This window comes from Ictalurus furcatus, chromosome 13, assembly GCF_023375685.1.
Source record: "Ictalurus furcatus strain D&B chromosome 13, Billie_1.0, whole genome shotgun sequence".
In the NCBI taxonomy this organism is placed as follows: domain Eukaryota; kingdom Metazoa; phylum Chordata; class Actinopteri; order Siluriformes; family Ictaluridae; genus Ictalurus; species Ictalurus furcatus.
This window is the reverse complement of record NC_071267.1, coordinates 21,067,205-21,082,384: the sequence shown is the minus strand read 5'-3', so window position 1 is coordinate 21,082,384 and position 15,180 is coordinate 21,067,205. Positions and strand designations below refer to the sequence as shown.

At 37.9% G+C, this 15,180-nt stretch overlaps 1 protein-coding gene across 2 annotated transcripts in view; it reads left to right on the top strand.

The window, feature by feature from the left end:
• baiap2b (BAR/IMD domain containing adaptor protein 2b) overlaps positions 1-15,180 on the top strand; it is a 63,738-nt gene that overhangs the window by 21,249 nt on the left and 27,309 nt on the right. For both annotated transcript variants that reach the window (XM_053639268.1, XM_053639267.1), the window contains exon 4: positions 13,327-13,388. In XM_053639268.1, the coding sequence (XP_053495243.1) occupies positions 13,327-13,388 (62 nt within the window). The remainder of the gene's footprint in view (positions 1-13,326; positions 13,389-15,180) is intronic.

The window sequence follows — 15,180 nt, the reverse complement described above, 5'->3', positions numbered from 1 at the left end:
ACAGGTTCACAAGTGTGTGTTGTTCAGTAGTATAGATTTAGTATAGGTTCAGAAATGTGTGTTATTCAGTATTATGGATTCAGTATAGATTTCAAAATGTGTGTTATTCAGTAGTATGGATTCAGTATAGATTTAGAAATGTGTGTTATTCAGTAGTATGGATTCGGTATAGATTCAGAAATATGTTATTCAGTAGTATGGATTCAGTATACATTCAGAAATGTGTGTTATTCAGTAGTATGGATTCAGTATAGATTCAGAAATATGTTATTCAGTAGTATGGATTCAGTATAGATGTAGAAATTTGTGTTATTCAGTAGTATGGATTCTGTTTAGATTCAGAAATGTGTGTTATTCAGTAGTATGGATTCAGCATAGATGCAGAAATGTAATATTCAGTAGTATGGATTCAGTATAGGTTCACAAGTGTGTGTTGTTCAGTAGTATAGGTTCAGTGTAGACTCACAAGTGGCTGCTAAAGGTTTAGTAGGTTCTCGACAGTTTGATATTCAGTGGTATAGTTTCAGTATAGGTTCACAAAACTGTTTTGTTCAGTAACATACATTCAATATACTTATCTCCCCAAAATTTAATTATTCAGTAGTATAGGTTCACAGAAGTGTTTTTCAGTAGTATAAGATTCAATATAGGTTTACAAAAGTGTGTTGTTCAGTTGTATAGATGGATATATAGATGAACTATATGTTCACAAGTTATCCTGTAGTATTTGTTCAGTATAGGTTCCCAGATTGTGTTTTCAGTAGTATTTGTTCAGTATGCATTCATAAAACTTGTGTTTTTCAGTAGTAAAGGTTTATTATAGGTTCAAAAAGTATGTTTCAGTAGTGTAGGCAGGAATCAGTCTCAGCGCGCGTATGTGTGTGTCTGTGTGTGTGTGCGTGTGCGTGTGTGTGGACAGAATGTTTCACATCTCCTAAATGCAGCTGCTCTTTCTCACACTCTCTAAGAAAATGTGTCTACTGGCCACACCCTTCTCTTTCTGTTCTTCACGCATCACTTCTCTTGTTTGCTGTTTTGCCCTACGGTAGATATCTTTGGATGCTACCTGTATTAATGTCTTGCAAAAAACATTTTCTATTCTTCTTTTACCTTCAAGTAAGATGAAGAAATTGAAGAAGTATAAGGTGGGACACAATCCCAGAGTATAATCAGCAAATAATGCACTTAAGCGTGTTATTAGAGCTTATGCACAGAAATTCTCTGATCCAGAAGGGTGGGTGATTTTGAGAGGCTGTTAAAAACCAGAGTGTGTATGTAGCAAATGTCTGAGTTGGTGTCAAGGACTGCGAAAAAGCCTGAATAATCGTGCAACCAGGCTGTGTGTGTGTGTGTGCGTATACAGTATGTGTGTGTCTTAATGTGTGTACAAACTGCATTGACCGGAGAATTAATTACAATTATGGAAAATGAATTACAAAGCGCTCTACATGTCACATTATTGATGAATCTTGTCAACCTCTAAAGCCATAAGCTGTGAATTTCAGTTATCGACTCCTCCGTCCTCACATTCTGAAACGTGTGATGCCACTCCCCTCACACACACCTTCTCTTTTTATCTTTGCTGCTATATAAAACCAACTATATCTCCTGGTATAAGATGGGGATGTTGATTAATTCTCTATAACAGAAGCTCTGACAATAGTACCAGGTGCAAGGCAAATCACAGTTTTATATTAATGTGCTCATTCGAATATGTTATCGTTTCTATAATCGCAATTAATTCAACAGGAAAATGGATGGATGGATGAATGGATGGATGGAAAGACATGCGTAATTGTTGATATGCTGAAGGGGTCTGTTTTGGAGGACTTTGCACTTTTGGGTACCTGTCAAGCTGTGACTAGTGTTTTTAAAAAAAATTTTTAATTATTAATGTCAACAGAGAAAAAGAGACGTTGATGAGGGAAGCTGCTTTGTGACAATGTCTACTGTTAAAAGTGCTGCATAAATAAATCGAATTGAATTGAAGTTCTACCCTCAGATCGGCCACTGCTGACTCGTGAGGAAACGAGCATCAGCTCTGTGTAATTAAAATATCTACATGTGAGTCAGAAAGTGTCACATAGGGAACTGGTTTCTAGGGAGAGAAGGTGAAACTGTGGTGAGAGGTATTGCAGATTGAGCAGTACTTGAGAATGATGTGAAAGTAGGACCAAAAAAAAAAAAGCATAATGGTGTAGACTGCGCTTGCAAAATGGCATGAAAAATGTGGTGCCCTAGCCATCCTAAGCGACTCTGGCAAGGTGTCAAGTTCCTGCATTATGCAGACGAATCCATTACTCTTGTTAATGTGTACTGCATCAGCTGTACGGATCAAGAGGTCGCTATAAACGACTGTTGTGAATAATACTTCGGACTCTGCAAGATAACCAATACATCTTTTATCTGTAAAACAAAAAACAAAACCCACCAGTGTATGTGTCAGGATTCCCTTACATAAGTAGTTATGGAGAAACCTTGACGGGTAAAACTGACAGTCTCATTAGTTGGTGTCATCTCCCTGTCCCTTGTGTAACCTCGCTGTGTGAAAGGAGTTGCGTGGAGCTCCGGCGCTCAACACCCGTGCACGCATGCAAGAACGTAGCCTTCCCGAGGATAACGCTGCTCTAAAAATAGAGCACACACGCCTTAGTACACTCTGTTCTGCTGCAGAGAAAGGCAAACTGTGGAAAGAGAGTGTAAGAGCGAGCAATAGCGCTGTCCTAAAATGGCTTTTTGGTGATGTCAGTGTTGCCAGAACCAGCCTCCACTGTCTGCCTCCTGCTCACCGCATGAGTGTGTGGGATACTAAGCAGCTTCCGGTTTCTTCCTGCCCAAATATGGTCAACATCCTGGGTACTGACTGTGCTTTATAGAGGTTGAGCTGTGAATGCTGCACTAGCACAGCCTCCTCTGAATTATAGATGATATGGTGATATTTTCTGTGCAAACATTTCAACAAGCTGATATTAATTCCATCTCAAAATAGACTCCGCGCTTTTGCTGTCAGGAAGCAACTTGAGAGCCTTGAGCTAATGAATGGCTGCAAAACAAAGGTGTAATTAAAAACCTTAATCAGCGGTTTACATACAATAACAAGATAAAGGGAATGGAAGTTAGTCCAAATTTAGACCTTCAGCAACCATTTAGCCTTTTTTTACACAGACGCATTAACATGTCCTAGTAGTTATTGTATTTGTCATTGTCAACATTTCTTCAAGCCATTAATTGCTGAGACGTCCACCAGTATGGAGGCTGTGCATTAAACGCTCCAAAAATCTCTACTTCTCACCTGGTCGCTGTTTAATTAGAAGTTTTATGTTTTGTTTGTGAGTAACCTGGATTTCATTTCACTTCTTCTGCTCTGGCTGAGTTTCATGCCTCGCAGGTGGCCATGTTTTGAAGCACCAGCTTCCTCGTTAGAAATATTTCACATGAAGTAGGCTTAGCCTAATGGATCGGTCTTTTGAGTCATACAGAGAGTTTGAAATGATTCAAGTTTCTAGATCAGGAAGAAAGTACTGTATACACACAAACATATGATTTATTTTTGTGACGAATTGATCTATTTATCCTGAGCTCGGTTTATTGTCTGTGTGTCGTTTCTGTGCGTGTTCTTCCTGTATTTGTGGGTCTCGCACCCTTAAATTGACCCTAGGTGTGAATGAGTGTGTGAATGTGCGTGCGCATGATGTCTTGGGATGGACTGGCATCCCATCCAGGGCGTACTCCTGCCTCACACTCAGTGTTCCCAGGTTTGGATCTGGATCAGCTGCAACTCTGACCAGGATAAAGCACTTAAATGTACACTACATGCACCTTTTTAGGTAAAAGATACGTTAGATGCTAAAGGTTTCGAAATGTGTACCCTTGAGGATAGCACACCAGTGGCAAGGAAACGTACAGTTTAGTACCCATTTTTCTGAGTGCTTATGTTAAATAATAATAAATAACACTATACCCAACACTAACTCTTACCCTACCATCAGTAAGCAAAAAGGAACACTCCTGGCTCTTCTAATGTTTTGGGGGAAAAAAATAAGAAAATAACTTCACAGGTTCCAATTATCATGTATTTTTGTCATCAGCATAATCAACATGATCCCCTCTCCACTAAAAGATGCATTTAAGATTTTTCCTCACAGCGTAATGCAGTAAGTTAATGCTAATTTCTTTACTAGCATGCAATGAAACTGTAACAAAGACTTTTACCACTACACTACAAAATAGTGTTGTATGTACATCAGCCATTCTGTTTTCCTATCACTATTTACAGTACATGCATCTATAGTGTCCTATGTGTACAACCCAGTGGTATCATGTTTTTCTAAAAAGACACGTGCTTGATAACTTGGAACCTATGAAGGTATTTTGCAGATGCCACCTTTAATTGTCTCTATGATAAAATATTGTATGTGCTTGTAAATTGCTAAACAGGAAAATGTTATCTTATTCTTCCCTTGCCTCTCTGGATAAAGAGTATAGGATAAAAACAAGAAAGTAGACCTCAAGACACAATCCATAATGTTCTCCCTTTGCACACATATAAATGAAGTCGTTTAGAGATGCAGGTCTCCAGCCAGCATTCGGTTGGTTATTTTTAAGGAGCAGGTGAGTGTGTGTTGGGGGAATTTTCCAGATAAGAATGAGATGTTAAAATCACAACTTTTCGAATAGAGGTGCTGCTGAACATCTTTTCACCTCGAAAGGAATCGAGTGGATATGCAGAACAGTGTGTTAACACCAGACTGACACTTCTCTTAGCTGACAGCTTGATGCTTACCTTCCTTTTTAGCAGAGATACAGATGTGGAAAGACAGTCTATAGTTTTCTTCTCACTGTAAGGGAGTGGGAAGCTCGGACAACTGCTTAGTGTTTTCTTACACTCATTTTGTCTTACCCCCTTAGAGTAATAGTGTCTTAGCTTTCAGGCCCTTCACGCTTGTATACGGCAAACAGTTCAGACCTAAAAGGATGTTGATGCACCGTATCAACGTTAACTTTCAAGAAAAGAACAGGATAACTTTAATATAGTGGAATCGTCAGTTTTTTTTATAAGATGCTTTATTAGTTTCTAGAATATTTGCCCAAGAGGCTTTAGAGAAATCCAGATTCAGGACCTGTAATAAGGTAGCTGAGTGTAAGAGTGAGAAATAAACTTTTCCTGAGATAATAAAAGAGAGATATTTTGAAAGAAAGTCAAATGCTCTAGGTAGTAATAATAGAAATAAGAATAATTGTAATATTGATCATTCTAGACAGGTAAAAAAAAAATAACATTCCAAAAAAGTCACTAAAGTTTATGGTGGAAAAATGAGTAAAGAGCAAATGAGAGGTCCCATTAACTACAGAACAGCTTTCATGGTGCCCAAAATTAATTACATGCCTAACTATCCATCAGTTTTCATTGTCATACCCCCTTACCAGTTAGTGCGAGTGCTACCGCAGTCATCAATCTCTATTGTGGCTCTAACAGCTGCTCATTAATGATAAAACCCCTTTCTGTCATCCATTCTCTTTAATCAACGTATACCACAGCACTGCTGAATTCCCAAATCTGACTGGCTGCAAAGCAATCCCAGGTTTATATTAATGCACTCATTCTTTTAAAGTATATGATTGTTTCTATAATTATCTATATAACAGATAAATCAAAGGGATGAACACTATGATGGACACTCCACATAATCGAAGACTAATAATAAAAAGATATAAAAATGTGCTATTATTGAAGAAAGAATACAATAAAGTGATAACAGGAACTAAATTCTCTCACACACTAAATGTAATTGTTCCACAACATTAAATGTCATTATAACCTGATAAAAGGTATAATGTGCCATTCTTTAATAAAATTTAATAATCGTTGGCAAATTGTTGTGATATAAGAGGAATAAAACCTATTTAAACAGTTTGAAAATAGCTCATTCCGCAGGTGTTACATTTCAAACGTATGTAGCCTCGTGATTGTGCAAACTATTTGTAATTTATTCTATTATGCATCACATCATCTTCGGTTGTGTAATTCTAAAAGAAAGCATCAAAAATTGCTCCATGTGACATCATGGATTGGACACAACTTTCTCCCTATAAAGAAAAAAAGAAAAAGTAATTAGACCTGCACAATTGTATTGCTTTGTAAAAATAATAATAATAATAATAATAATAATAATAATAATAATAATAGTAATAAAGCTTTAAGAGATCAAGCAGACAGACCTGTTTTGCATCAAGAGCCTTAAAATGAGATGCCAGCTTACAGCTAGCACAGGTACACCTGTCCCACTATAAAAAAAAAAATAAAATAAATAAAAAAAAAGTATGAGTATGAATGCGATTATGGCTTCGGTTTGGTAATAAGGTGCTTATGCTTATCACTAGCATCTGTGTGCGGCATCATTCTTATACTGTCGACTTTTATTACCTCCAGCAAGGTCACAGCAGTTGAGGAAGGATGTAAAGTAGTGAAATTCAGAGGGATAAGTAGAAAAAAGGTGGGGGAAATCAAGATTGAGCCAAAGTATGAGCAAGTGCATAGAATGATAACAGGAAAACAAGAGTGAGGTGCAAAATATAGAAGAAAGGGCAGGAAATAGTTGCATTATACAGCAGTGAAACCCTAAATACCTGTGCGAGAGGGTGAGAAAGATTAAAGCAGACACGTTCATTCATTTTCAGCTGATGAAAAACTCACTCTCTGTCAGTAATGAGGCTCTCAATTTCTTTTTCCAACTCAGCAGGATCATTATAGGAGGTCATAGGTCAGGTCAACCCCCTGTAGTTACGCCTCTACTATCCACCTTTTCTTATATTAATGATGCTATACTAAAGGTTAGATTACATTACATGCTAATCAACACTAGTTATTTTTAGTAGTAAGATTTTTATCAGGGCTTTTGAGCATTAGTGTCTCTGTAGCTGCCGACAGTCAGCGTCTGGGCTGTTTAAGGGCCGCAACTGTCTGAGAGTTTGTTCTATTTTAAGGATGTTTAAATCTTAGACTTTGAGAATGGTGTCTCTTTGTATGAAAGCCATACCAGCCCATCACATGAGTGTCTGTTAGCATAGAACACTAGCATTAGCCTTCATTCTCTTGGGTTAGTAGCTGTTGTGTGATGGGGAAAAGTGGATGTATTGGATTTTTCAGTGGCTACGTTGGGGGGGGGGGGGATGGTGTACATAATAATAATAATAATAATAATAATAATAATAATAATAATAAAAAAACATTCCAGTTACTTGTAATCTTACCGGTTAGACGTTGCTCCATGGATTCATTTCTGTTCATAGATTTTATCAGACCAATGGAGAAACTTTTGAACACTGATTATCTTATGTGACTTAATGAGTCCTTAAACTATAGAGTTTGGTTTTTGCCAGTTTGCTGGATCTTTAGCCATGTTTAGCAAGTGAACAAAAATAAATGAATCTTTGGAAGACAGCTGAACTACAGTGGCGTCCATGAAGCATAGACAAGGGCTCGATCATTTTTCAGTTTATAACTGTAGTGGAACTTACCACTATTCTCAAAGTTATTATAATTGTATTATATATGTGGTCCATGGAATGTTTTCACAGTTAAAGAGGTCCCTGGCTGAAAAAATGTTTGAGAACTCCAGAACTGGACCACTCTTGTTATTTCTGGTTAAGCCTGGTTCACGTCCCTTTTATTGGGTCTTTTTCTTTCTTCACAAATACTTACAAGCTCTGTACAAGGGACAGGCATTTTGAATAGCGGAATTCTTTTCGACGGCCTCTTGCAGGCCTCCAAAGAAGTACAGTCCACATTCCTTCGCTGCAGAACAAAGGACCTGCAGCCATTTATCCCTGGCTCAAAGCCTGGCCACCGCTATTGGCTTTAATTGCTCAGATTTTAATTGCTCCAACCCTTTAAGCCCAAATAACAATATGCTGAAGGCCCCATAAGCCTCTGCTGTGTGATCAGTGCTGATTATCAGTAAGCGGATTAGAGCGCAAGTGGATGGAGGGAAGGAGGAGCAGGTGGAGTGGAATTAGATCAAGCATGGTGCTGACTAAAAACAGGATATTGGAGTGTGCTGCTTTGGAGATGAAGGCAGCCAGGGCAAGGTCAATGGACAAAGGTACACAAGGTTGCATATCTTCTGTCCCTCTGATTTTGGTGTGTGCGCGTGTGTGTGTGGTTAACCGGGGGCGGAGAGGTTGAAATAGAGAATTAAACTTGAAAGCCTTTAATCTCCTCTCCACCAGCACAAACTCTAGGAATGATGGTACTCATGAGCACAGTAAGTCACAAACACACATGATGATAAAGTCTCTTCCAGCTTCAGCCAATTTGGTGATTTGTATTAGCCTTAATCCAATTGGTTAGCTTGAGTCTCAGAGGTCCACGAGGTGATCGATACCCTTTGGGGAACAATATAATGCTCAATTGAATTGGCGTACCTCATTTGTTAACTGATCTAAATTCGGCTTTGTTGTTATTGTGATCAGAGTTAGGAGACAGATAAAAAAAACTTGCTCCTAATGGCATGCCATTTTAGGCACCACCTGATTGTGTATAGGACAAAGATGGATTTGAAGAATGGTCACATAATGACATTACTGTATCACTTGTATTTGCTTTGTAGTTCTTAATACACAACAGTCAAAATGTCTACAACTCTACAATAATAATTCATGACTCAGACATATGAATCCCAGTTTTAGGGTCATCCTGAGTTCAGCTTCCTGTCTATGTGTTGTGTCACATGTTTTCCTGTCCATGTGGGTTGCCTCTACATAATCTAATTTCCTCCAACTTCCTAAAAACATACCTGTAGTTGCTCTAATTTGCCCCTATGTTTGAAAGCAGGGTGTATTCCTACCTTAGTGTTAGCAGGATCGGCTCTGGATCCAGTGCGGCCCTGATAAAACGTTTACTGCAGAAAGAGCTAGATATAATTGAAAGAGCTCTCAAAACTTGTACATTCTCACTTCCATAAGTTCAGAAATACATAAGTGGCTTTTCGTCCAGTGCTTTTGCCCTACCAGTGGCAACAGAGCAACACTCTGCTTTGTTTATGTTTTGTTTTTGTTTTTTAAACAAACAAAAAAAATAAATTCCCATATATATAACAATGTCAGTAAATAAACAGCATATGTTGGTTTAATCAGTATTATTACCATACTTTATTAATAAATACGTTAATAGACATAAGTTGCATGCCTTACAGGAATTTAAATGTATCCATTCTATAATATGTGTGTGAGGCAGATGACTAAAAAAACCTTTAAAATTTTTTGTTGTGAATTGAATACATAAGCTGTTTTTCATAGCCAGTGATGAACACTAAGCTCCGCTGTACTTCATCTGCGAATAACACACACACACACACACACACACACACACACACACACACACACACACACACACACGCACACACTGCCTAAGATTTATTCTGAGCTTTAGAGCTGATTAGATGAGAGCTGATAGTACAATGAGGCTGAGAACAGGATTTGACCTGGTGTAAATAATGAAAGGACACATAGGGTCATCCTTTATGAAACCCACTGTGTACACAATATTCAGAAAGATCTAGACCTTAGTCCAAACCTCCTATTATTGTGTCTGTTAGGAGACCTGAGCAAATAGATAGAGGATGGCCGATAGAAAGGTGTGTGAGTGTACAACTCTGAGCATCTCAACCTACTCTTATTTTTTACATTAGTCAGTAGCACGGCTGTCTCATTGATCTGTTTGACAAAGCGGTTTGGAAATGGACCAAACAGATGGCAGTAGGTAGAAGTGCATTGATCTACATTGCTGTGTGACGTATCCACTGCATTAGGACTCAGACAACACACATACACATACACCTACACCCACACCCACACCCATACACCCCCCTCTCCGCCCCACAAACACACAGGCAAGTAACACCGAACACTGTGACTCAATCTGGAACTGGAGGTAGAGAGATATGAAGCCAATGTTCATGTTGTGCATTAGTGTGAATGGGTGTGTATGTGTGTGTAAGTGTGTTTGTGCATGTAAACCATCAGTGGCCATGTATGTGAGCACCTTGTCGTGTAAGGAACATGGTGTGCGTACTAATGGCTGTTTCTTAACAAAATAGTGTTGGACTGGCCAAAACCTGGTTAATACAGACTCAGACAGGGATCAGAATATCACCTCGGGAAGATAGCTCAACGCTGCTTAATGCCATTTCTCTAACATGATGACATGATCACGATCCTATACATTCTCCCCAGTGATATTCAACGTAGTTAGTCACGGGTGCTGAATCAAATATGTTACAACTGGATTAGTGCAACTTCAACTGATTTTATTAATATTCATATGTATGTTAATTTAATATGTATTACTGTATTTTTAAAGGTTCTCAATCTCTCAAGATTTAGGCATACACGCTTAGAAAAAAGGTCCTCAGATGTCCCTTTGGTAGAACTCTTAATGGTTCTATGTAGAACCATATAACAGAGGAGATTCCTTTTCAGGAAGTAGAACTAATTTAGAAAACTGGATTTGTTAACCATCCAAAGTAACACGTATATCCAAAGAGTGTATATGTGTGGTGGACTGGGAAAACCCGTCACACGGTGACATTGACATTTTCCTTTATATATACAGTAGTTCTGAAAACTACAGGCCATGAGCCGAAATATTTTTCTCTTTTGCATGTTTTTCAACCACAAGTGAAGTTCTAGCATTTTAAAAATCTGGGTGCATTTAAATATTGCGTTCTGACTTTGGTACAGGAGCATCACAGGCATTTTAATAGCCGATATTTAATTCCACACTGAATTGATTAATGTCTATGTCATGTAGCCATCCAACAACTTGATCAAAGCCTGACATTCACACTTAGCTAGCAAGACATCTTCAGGCTGAGCAAATATGTTATACTGATTCCTTACACAATATGATCTTTGCAGGAAAACAGCCTTAATGACAAGATTACAGTGAACGTTCATTGAATAAAACCATTTCCATGTTGTTTTGGTGACATATATTTACTGTTTCATAAAGCCAAGGTGTTAAAGTTTGTTCTAGGTTAATATATATATATATATATATATATATATATATATATATATATATATATATATATATATATATATATATTTATATATATATACACAGTACTGTGAAAAAGTCTTATGCACCCTGGTTTTTTTGTGTACAAACTTTGTTATATATTTCTAAACTTTGTTTGATGACTTCCACATTATCAAGCCAGTATAAAACCTTTTAAAATTTCCGAGCATTAGTTTTCTAGAACAAAATTAAATGTTACAGATTAAATGTTGCAAAATAAAATATTTATATATCTGTAAAGAAAATAACATATTATGTAAGAGACCACTTTTCAGACAAAAAACATAATGAAGGCTGCTGGGTTTTGCTGGAAAAATAAGAAGCAAGCGCGACAATTAAAGAAGGCTGTGAAAAATTGTGTTTATTGTTTAAACTTTTGATCTTTTGTTCAAAATAATTCACAAAAATAATCTGCTCTCATGGATATCAAACAATTGCAAACAAACCACAGGTTTATACAAAAAATCGTCTTTGTTAAATATAGGTGTGCAACAATTATTGGCACCCTTTTAGTCAATACTTTGTGCTACCTCCCTTTGCCAAGATAACAGCTCTGAGTCTTCTCCTATAATGCCTGATGAAGTTGGACAATACATGGAAAGGGATCTGAGACCATTCCTCCATACAGAATCTCTCCAGATCCTTCACATTTCAAGGTCCACACTGGTGGGCTCTCCTCTTCAGTTCACCCCACAAGTTTTCCATGGGTTTTGTATGTCTGGAAAACTGAAGACACTTGAATTTGTTTTTGGATGAGAGTAGAGGTTTTTTTCTTGAAACCCTTCCAAACAACTTGTGGTGATGTAGGTGACTTCGGATTGTAGTTTTGGAGACTTTCTGACCCCAAGACACAACTTCTGCAGCTCTCCAGCTGTGATCCCTGGAAATTTTTTGGCCACTCGAACCATCCTCTTCACAGTGTGTTGAGACAATATAAACACACGTCCAATTCCAGGTTGATTCATGACATTTCCAGTTGACTGGAACTTCTTAATTATTACCCTGATGGTGGAAATGGACGTTTTCAATGTTTGTAGTATTTTCTTATAGCCGCTTCCCATTTTGTGAAGCTCAACAACCTTTTGCTGCACATCACAGCTATATTCCTTGGTCTATCCCATTGTTATGAATGACTCAGGGAATTTGGCCTATGTGTTACCTCATATTTATACTTTTTTTTTGACAGACAATTATTTTTTTCCCTCTTTGGAAGTTTGCATGAATTCAGCCACTTTGGCACGTGATGATGGGTTTTCCCTGACCACCTCGCATATATGTTTTTTTGATCATGTCATTAATCTGATATGAAATTTGATTATATATTAATAAAGTTGTCAGAAACGGTATGCCTGCAAATCATAACCAAATCACAATCGCTAACCTCGAGATCTTGCACATGTATTTCCAAATTTGAAATCAGTCACATCAGCTTTATTGTGATTTTCCTGGATGTGTAATGGTTTGAAAAGAGCAGTTGTAGAAGGAGACAATATCTGTGTTGGATCCCTCTCTGGTCCATATTAATGCAGGTTTGGCTGTATTTATGAGGGAAACAGGCTGGGGAGATGCGTGTCGGTATTCAGTGTGTCTGTTGTATTCTCCCTGGGAAATATTTTATCTCCTTCATAGTGTCCCCAGGTGTACTGCTGTACTGTTCTTCTGTTTTTTTTTCCTCAAACCAGCTCTTTTGTTCTTTCTGTTTTACAATGCGCTGGATAATCAGAAGAAGCTGCGTGTAGGTACCCTGCATACCTCACACACCGAGACCACACACCTCCTGGCTGCATGAATTGTTGTCATATAGCTGTGTTGCTTTATGACTAATGATCACATTATGCAATGTGCTGGTGATTATTAATGTGCTGCACCTGCTTTGTTTATTTATTCCAGCTACTGCAATAAGCTTTTGTTGCTGTGATTTTCATATATGTTCTGATTTCATTATCTGGTATGTGCTTAATGAAAGACCTGTTCACTGCTGTCTGTCTTTTATTTTTCATCTATATTTTCTTCATCAATCAGTCTCTCTCTACCTCCTTTTCTCGTCTCTCTTTTTATATTTGTGTCACACAGCTTATATTGTTTATGTGGACCCACATGATTTTACTGCATGTAGATAGTACAGGATGTGTAACATATTTAGGGCTTTAACATATTCTCTCTCTCTCTCTCTCTCTCTCTCTCTCTCTCTCTCTCTCTCTCTCTCTCTCCCTCTCTCCCTCTCCCTCTCTTTCTCTCTCTCATAGGGGATGTACTCTTTCAGATGGCTGAAGTCCACAGACAGATTCAGATGCAGTTGGAAGACATGGTGTGTATCATTGTGAAAAGTAATTTCTTTTGACATGAGCGGTGTATGGAATAAAAGCATATTATTATTATTATTAGTAGTAGTAGTAGTAGTAGTAGTAGTAGTAGTATTTGCCTAAGAAATAAAACATTATTGGGCATGCTGTTATGGGAAAATAATCAACAAAAGGGTAGTATGTGACCCCAAAGTTGACTAATTTCCAATAACAGTATGCCACAAAGTGTTTTACTCCTTATATGCCACAGAAATTTGCAGACATGAACATTTTGTTGTTGTTTATTGATGAACACATTGCACTTTTTATCCATTTATCATTACATTTAATGTCATGGAAAGTCAGTGAAACAAGTTCCTGTTATGACTTCCATAGTAGTTATAGTAGCAAGAAATGATTTTTAAGTGACAAAATAATTTTACAGAGAAATCTGAAGAAATTTTCGAGATGGAAAACTTGCATTAGAGACTCCTTACAAAAATGCTAAATAAGCATGTCTTCACTGAGAACATGGTTATATCAAGTTGTTAATATTATTAATAGAAATGTGTACTGTAATTTGCCTTGCATCCAGAACTACAACTTCTGACGTCTGATCAGATTCAAGCATTCAACTGCACTGTGAAGTAAACACCATTAAATACCCCAAATAGTTCTAATTCCTATTCTTTTATTTTGACCTTATCTGGAGGCTTTCATTTGGCTCAGCAGTGGCGAAAGAAAGGGTGTGCCGACTCAAAATGTCACCTGAACAATGGTGCCTGTCTATAGCATTATCCACCCTGAGGCTAAAAGATATTGGGGGCTTTCCTGCTCAGTGTCACGTGCTGACACAGGGTAAACAAACACCATACTCTGTTTCATCCTTAACTAAAAGGATAACATTGAGAAAGAGGAGATCCTGCAGGACTCTGACATACCTTTTACTCAGGTTAAACCTTCTCAAAGTGTGTGCTTTTACCAGCTGTGTTATATCTGCATTCTCATAGAGCTGGCCTTATCGCTGTAAAGTAGCTGCTGATGTAGCTAAGCCCAGCTGATATGGTTGGAGTTTAGTATTGAAGCTTAGATTGAGTGGTGCTTGAGTGGCTGTCTGCATAAACAAGCATTTTAAGCTTGAGTATAGATGCCTAGGTGAGAAGATCATGAGTGTGAATTCTGATGATGCTCTCCAAGTCTGGCAAGAAGGATGTCTGTTCATTTTTCCTAGAATGATGCTAACCAATTGTAGGTGTTTAAACTGTATTTCCAGCACTAGACTCAGTTCCATGACTGTGTCACTGCTGTGCTGGGAATGAGCCAATACCCAAAATATATTGGGTCAGTTTTAGTCCTTTTCTCATTGATGGACAGGATAAACAAGGACTTAGAAATTGTGAAAAGCAGCACATGGGCTATAGTAGCTCTAACTACAAAGTCTATGGAAGGTTAAAAATATGGAAGGTTTACCTGCTAAAATAGTCCGTGAGTCTAGATGTACACAGACAGGTGAGGAATTAAAGGAAAACCAGTGGCTCTGTTAGGCTTTGGGGGCTATTTATTTATCTAGCCAGTATGGGTGGATTCACTTATCCCCTTAGAGTGAAGAGTCACTACAAATCAATACAAAGTTCTCTGTATCACAGTTATCCTTTGATGAAACATTTCTGTCCTTATGGGAGTGGTCTCTTCCAGAGTGACTCTGCCCCATCCACAGGGCTCACTGAATGGTTTGATGAGGATGAAAATGATGTAAATTATATGCTAAGATAATTAGCACATGTTAGACTTGTAGCTCTCTTCACCATCATGATCAAA